This window comes from Hippocampus comes, unplaced genomic scaffold (assembly GCF_001891065.2).
Source record: "Hippocampus comes isolate QL1 unplaced genomic scaffold, H_comes_QL1_v1.1 scaffold73, whole genome shotgun sequence".
NCBI lineage: Eukaryota > Metazoa > Chordata > Actinopteri > Syngnathiformes > Syngnathidae > Hippocampus > Hippocampus comes.
Genome location: NW_017806238.1, coordinates 297,891 through 304,778, shown reverse-complemented (window position 1 = coordinate 304,778; position 6,888 = coordinate 297,891). Strand labels below are relative to the sequence as shown.

The following is a 6,888-nucleotide window of genomic DNA, read 5'->3' as shown; positions in this document are numbered from 1 at the left end:
CACACACGAGCGATATATACATAGTGTTTATATATATATATATATATATATATATATATATATATATATATATATATATACACACACACACACACAGTATATATAATTTTTTATTTTTTCCGGAATTTTCAGGAAAGTCCACTTTCATCTCTGTTATAAACACTGTGGCGGGCTTTTGCTGCATCGACGGCCCCTGGACTGCGTCGACGCAGCTGGTCACGTGATCATCACAAAGCAGCACACGTGGATTGATCTGTGAGCTCGACGCATGCGTCGACGCATCGGTGTTGCTGGACCGATCACTAGGTTTGAGTTTGTTTTTCTTTTTCTTTTCCATTCATTTCTGCTGTCTGATTTTGTCATGTCTTCACCCAGTACGCTTGTTAAAAATTAAACCTCTTCATGAACGCAGGAATGTCGCTGTAAAGCAAAAAAAAAAAAAAAAAATGGGTGGGGATACCGCGTCATGTGAATGTGGTTGGTGTACGGTGGAGGGAAGGAGGCTTCAGCTCTCACACATGTAGGGGATACCATGGACCGCAGGAGACAGCTTCAGGTGCACTCACCTTGGACTCTTGATTTCAGTGGAATGGAATGCTGTGGGACCAGTTGTGAACTTCGACACCAATGAGAAAGCCCAAGAGGACGATGATCATGAAGACAAGGATGGCTGTGCTGACCTTGGTGGTGGCGCTCCTGTGGCAACTGGTCATTGGAGGTAAGAAGCACCTGGACAGATCTGCCCCCTTTTTTCCAGTGCTCCTTCTTCAGTGTTGGGGAAATAACAATGTGCAAATATTTTGAAGTAAATTTGTCAGGCATCCGCGGGAGTGTATTGCTGCTGCTACAGCAGCAAAAAATAAAAAATCACGTCCTCGATCCCTCCGACATGAACAACCTCCGCCCCATATCAAACCTCCGCTTCATTTCCAAACTTCTCGAAAAAACAGTGGCTGCTCAACTTCACACCCATCTTTCCTCCAATAACCTCTACGAACAATTTCAATCTGGCTCCCGTTCCCTCCATAGTACTGAAACTGCCCTCCTCAAAATGTCCAATGACCTTCTTCTCTCTGCTGACTCCGGTTCACTCGCCATCCTCCTCCTGCTTGACCTCAGTGCAGCCTTTGACACCATCTTTCACTCCATCCTCCTCGACAGACTCTCTTCCTTTGGGATCACCAGCAACCCCCTCTCCTGGTTCCGCACCTATCTTTCTGACCGCACCCAGTTTATCCAGCTCAAATGTTTTAGATCTCACCCCTTTCCACTCACTTCAGGTGTCCCTCTGGGTTCTGTCCTTGGCCCCTTGCTGTTTCAAATCTATCTTCTTCCCCTTGGTAATATATTCAGGAAACATCACATTCACGTTCACTGCTACGCGGATGACACCCAGCTCTAAATCTCGACCAAACCAAACACCACACTTCCACCATCCTCCCTAACCAACTGCCTGCAGGAATTCAAATCATGGTTCACCTCAAACTGAACAGCAATAAAACTGAACTCCTCCTCATTGGTACCAAATCCACCCAAAACAAAATAAACTATTTCTCCATTCCCTTTGACAGCTCCTCCATTTCTCCCCCTCCCCTCAAGTCAAGACCCTGGGTGTCATCCTCGACAGCACCCTCTCCTTTACCTCACATATCAACAACATTACTCGTTCTGCATATTTTCATCTTAGAAACATCCACCGACTCCACTCTTCGCTCACCCCTCACTCCACTGCTATACTCGTTCACACCCTCATCACCTCCCGACTTGATTACTGTAACTCCCTCCTGCTCGGTCACCCTCAAAAAACCCTCCAGAAGCTTCAGCTGGTCCAAAATTCAGCCGCTCGCACCATTACACTCACACCATCCATCAACCATATTACACCTGTCCTCCAACGTCTCCACTGGCTCCCCATTATACACCGCATTCAATTTAAAATCCTGCTCCTTACTTTCAAAGCTATCCATAACCTTGCCCCTTCATACCTATCTGACCTCATCCACATTGCCACACCTGTCCGCTTGAATTAAAGGGAAGAACCAAGTTACTTTTCAGCATTCCGGCGCATGAGTTGTGATTGCTCGATGATGTCAGCACATCTATTCAGTAGCAGTGGTGGTTCTAGATCAATTTCACTGAGGGGGCCTGGCTGGGGCCAGGGGTTTTGATAGAAGGGCACATTCAATCCTGGGCCAAAAAGACAAAGATTCGAAATCTTATTTGACTTTTTATTTTCATCAAACTTTAAAACCTTTGCAGACATAACATTACAGTGACGATGAAAAACAGTGTAATAATCACAGAAGTACTAAATTAAGTGCTGATGAAAGATTCACATAGGTGCAGATCTTGTGGAGCAGTCCTACCATTGCAGCAACTGTATTCTGCGATTTTGGTGATTTCTGGCAAACCGTCCGAAGTCATTCAAGATTCAGTGCTTTTGACCTCCTTGACTCGATGCAAAGTACACCAAGATTGCTTTATCTATTTTCATTCATAGTTGACATGAGGTTTGTTTTCCCAAGATTTAATGTGGAAAAACTCTGCTCTGCATTGGTGGGTCTTCTTTACATTTGCTGATGTCTGTGGAGAAAGACAAACTGAATCGATGTAAACATATTTTTTGCATGGACACAGCATATACACAAACCTGCGACACTTACACTGTTTCGGCTCTCAGACACACATAATTGTCAAAAATGTATTCATGAATGATATTTATTAATTGCATTCATTTATTTATTCCTTTATTGTATTCAGTGAATATAAATGAATACATTCTAAAGCCTGACCAGTGACTAAAATTGCAAACACACTGAAGCTCGATGTTTTGCATGCATCTAATTGTCCCAATTTTAAAAGGCAATGTCTTATATATTGTTCCTGTTTAATAAACATAAAAAAATAAAAAGGGATATTAAAAAGTTACACACACACACACACACACACACACACGCACGCACGCACGCACGCACACGCGCGCGCAGACAGTCCCAGTCTCCGTTTCCTCATTCTCAGGATCTTCATCTTTGCTGCTCTGTGTCCTCTCTGAAAAGAAGTGTCTCCAGTATCCTCTGACTCTCCCTCTCTGGTGCTCTCAACTTGCTCCTCTTTAACTCTCTCACCACCATCATCATCTGGCTCTGTCTCAGTGTCTGAATCGTTTCTTTTTCATGTAGAAATAGGATGGAATGCCCTTTTAACTTTAAATCTTCAACAGCGAAGAAGAAATACACTTCAACAACTCTACTGTTGCGGGCTTGCTTGGTTTTGTTTTTGTGGTCTTACCTTGATAATACAATATCACTCACCGTCGTGGTCATCTCGGGACTGCTTCTCTGGGGGCTGCTTCTCATCTTCGCGCTTGTCTTTGTTCAGCGGTGCAGCGCACTAAAAGGTACGACGAGAATATTAAGCCACGCACTTTAGTTCCACCTTTGGCGTCGGCGACTCGACGCGACTGTATACTGGATGGTGCCATTGGATCCAATTTGAATCTGGTTGGATTCCGGGTTTTATCTTGTATGTCACTGTGTCTTCAATCTGATTTCACGGCGGACTGAACTGGATTCAACCGCAAACGTGATTTTATCTCATTCCGGGATCGCATTCCATCTCATCCAATGTCATTTTGGATTCAAGATGATTTCATTGGGGATTAAAATGAATTTGACTGTACATTTGAGCGCAATTAACCGCAGATGTAATTTGCCTCGAATCGAATTTGTTTGTGGATTCAATTGGCTTCAATTGGATTTCACGTGGCCTTCCTTCTGACCTGCTCGCGATGATGTTTGACAGACGGCAGCGACGTTCGATGTCTCTGGAACACCAGCTGCCTTTTAGAGGCCAACTTCTCTGTCGGAGATGACGTGGCCATCTACTGGACCCAGTTTCCAGAGATCCTGGTTCATTCCTTCTCCTTTGAGGCCGACCGGCTCAAGAAACAGAACAAGCGCTTCATAGGCCGAACCTCACTGTTCAAGGAAAATATCGGCAAAGGAAACGCTTCTCTGCTGCTCAAGAACGTGGTTGTTGGAGATGAAGGGAGGTATATGTGCCGTGTGGGAACCCTCATCGGGGCATCAGTGATTCGTTTGTCAACCTCCACATCGAAGGCAAGTCTGCAAATTGCCTGATGTACATCACAGATGCAAGCAAAGACTCTCGCCGATTGTCTGTGTAGATTTTCAGTCATCCAAGTTCACTGGTGGTACTCTACCTGGAAATTGTTTTCTCGTCGTCTGTTTGCAGCTCCGGTCACTCGAATCCATATCCATTGTGACGGACGGCGGCTGATCTGCAGCTCAGACAGAATCTTCCCTCGACCTGAACTTCGCTGGTCCACCGTGCCTGCGCTGCCTCATGGCCTCATCAACACCAGCGAGGTCCACCAAGAGACGCACACGAAGCTGTACAACATCAGCGGCTGGCTTGACCTGGCGGGTGACGCCCTTCCGGACGTGGAATACGTCTGTGACGTCACCAGCTCCCGCAGCAGCGGCACAGTCACGTGGAAGAAAACAAGTGAGTGATTCATTTGCTTTTTTATGAGAATTCCTTTTGAGTTGTTAACGAGATTGTTTTCGTCCCAACTCAACTCAACTCAACTGTGTTTAGAGAGGACTTTCAAACAGCCACTGCTGCATACAAATTGCTGTACATGGCGCAACTAACATATACAACTGTAAAGCAACAAATCTGTAACAAAAACGGTAGAAAGCACCGAACAGCAAAACCAAGAACAAATGAACGTGAACGTTTACGACGCAGAAACGAGCATTGAGTGTGCGTCCGTGAGTGACCAAACCAGCGCGGTGTGGACGTTCAACCGCAACCACGTCATCGCCAGCAAGCGAGCCGGCCACAAACTCCACATCGCTGAGCATTGGAGGAAGAACATGAAGGGACTGTCCGAGGCGGGCGGCCTCCACCTGCAGGCGCTGACGGGTCACCAGAGCGGAACGTATACGTGCACGCTGAGCAACGCCACGCGAACGCGCCTTCACGACGTCTTCCTGAGAGTGACGGCAACCGAACACGGTGAGCTCCTACTCAAATGAGATGACGTCACCCAAAAGACAAATCGATGTACGGCAGACCCTCGCCAATCGGTCAGCTGCCATTTGCGAGGGTTCTTCTACGTTTTATTTTAAAGCGACATGGAATACTGTATGTTTTTATTGTTTTCAGTAGAAACCCTCCTTTATTGTGAGAGTTACAATCCAGATATGTATCATCGAGTAAAGTAGTCCTCGGTGTTCTCATGATAAGTTGAGAAGCGGTGGTGTACACCGGGTTGTAAAATGAAATTGCATTCATATTGAAGTGTTTGGGGTAAAAGCTTTCAACTAATTTAGTCACTTTAATTTTTTTTTTTTCGCAGGGATTGATCATTTAGCCACGACCTAGTGACATTGAACCGGTTCAAAAAGATCCCGAATCAGCTTCACATTTTGTGTTTTGGTCAATTTTGTTGCTGTTGAGAAATGACAACACGCCGTCGGGACGAACAAAAGAACTCGGATCTTCTTGTTGCAGGAAAACCCAAGGTGGCTGGCGTTGTGATCGTTGTGATCGTCCTGCTCGTCGTCGGAGCCGTGGCTGTGGCGGTGGCCATCTATTTGTTAAAGAACAAAAGTAGGCCCTCCCAACCGTGATTGTGTTTCTGAGACATTGTCTTATAACGTTATAAAAGACTTGTTCGATAGGACATTATCAAGATAAGAGCAACTGATGATGAGAACTTTCCAATTTGATATGTTTTCAGATTTTGCTTCGCTGTCATTATCAGAAAACAAAGAGGGAAATGAGGCTGAAGCATCGAATCAACTTTCATCACTGTCAGCCCAAAAGCGGAACGAAGAACGTGTGATCGAACAGGGTTTACTTCAGACCCCAGGTGAGGGACATCCTGATCCTGGAATGGTCGCCAGTCAATCACAGGGCACAGAAAGACAAACAAACACTCGCACTGATGGGACAATTTCGGATCACATTTGAGCTTGAACTGTGCCTCAATGACTTTTTTTTGGGGGGGGGGGTAGCGGGTGAGACCTGGATTGGCTGTCAGTCAGTCTCAGCTATGTCGCTGAAAAATAAGCAAGCATTCACACCGGATGTACGATTGAGGCTCGATGCTGAGCTGGAGTCGAACCCAGTTGACTTTTGGAGAGAGAAGTGGGGTCCATCGTCCTGAATGGCAAAAGAGAAAAGCATCTTGCGCTGCCTTCCAACTAAAAATGTGAAATTGGAGCCATCCGTCATGCTGCCGCTTTTGTTGACTTTTTATTTTTTTTTTAAAGAATGTATTAAAGACATATATGTGTACATGCCTTGTCAGTTTCATGTCACTTATATATGTGTGTGCGTGTGTGTGTATACTTGTGTCAACCTATCGGAAAAGATTTATCATTTACTGTACTGCCAATAAAAGGATTTCTCAAAGGTCAATTTCAAAGATAAGAATAAAGACAAATGGCCTCAAGCAGCCTGCTTGGAGAAGAAGAAGAAAAAAAAAAACATTGACACATTATCTTTAGACAGCTTTGTCAACATGGGGAAAAAACAAATTAAAAATTGGCATTTTAAAAACATGCTCAGTAGTCATGCTTAAAATAGAAATGATGTCGCCTTCCACAACCACGCCTGAAACTCAACACCTTGTTTCGATTTCCAACGTGTGAACTTTGTGACGACACTCCAGGTAGTTGCGCGTCAGTGCCAAGGTGCGCGGAGACAAAAGATGAAAAGGTCGCCAAACGATTGAAAAGAAACGCTCAAGTCGCCCGACAATGTCACGGGACATTGAGAACAATCTGATTACAAGTCAACCGGGTTGTGTTTAACCGCTTTTTTTTTTTTTTTTTTTTTTCCATGGCAATCTTT

The 6,888-nt window shown here is 44.9% G+C and overlaps 1 protein-coding gene across 1 annotated transcript; it reads left to right on the top strand.

Moving 5' to 3' along the window:
- Nucleotides 1–4,748: 4,748 nt before the first annotated feature.
- Nucleotides 4,749–6,288, top strand: LOC109507701 (uncharacterized). Its single transcript, XM_019857311.1, has 3 exons — nt 4,749–5,043; nt 5,542–5,640; nt 5,771–6,288. The coding sequence occupies exons 1-3, from the start codon at nt 4,749–4,751 to the stop codon at nt 6,001–6,003; spliced, it is 627 nt and encodes a 208-aa protein (XP_019712870.1). The 3' UTR covers nt 6,004–6,288.
- Nucleotides 6,289–6,888: the final 600 nt, after the last annotated feature.

Excerpts from the sequence above, each read along its gene's own strand:
- LOC109507701 (XM_019857311.1), top strand. The coding sequence starts at position 4,749 with ATGAACGTGAACGTTTACGACGCAGAAACGAGCATTGAGTGTGCGTCC. Across the intron at positions 5,044-5,541 it reads AGTGACGGCAACCGAACACG|GAAAACCCAAGGTGGCTGGC; the intron begins GTGAGCTCCTAC and ends TTCTTGTTGCAG. Across the intron at positions 5,641-5,770 it reads CTATTTGTTAAAGAACAAAA|ATTTTGCTTCGCTGTCATTA; the intron begins GTAGGCCCTCCC and ends ATATGTTTTCAG.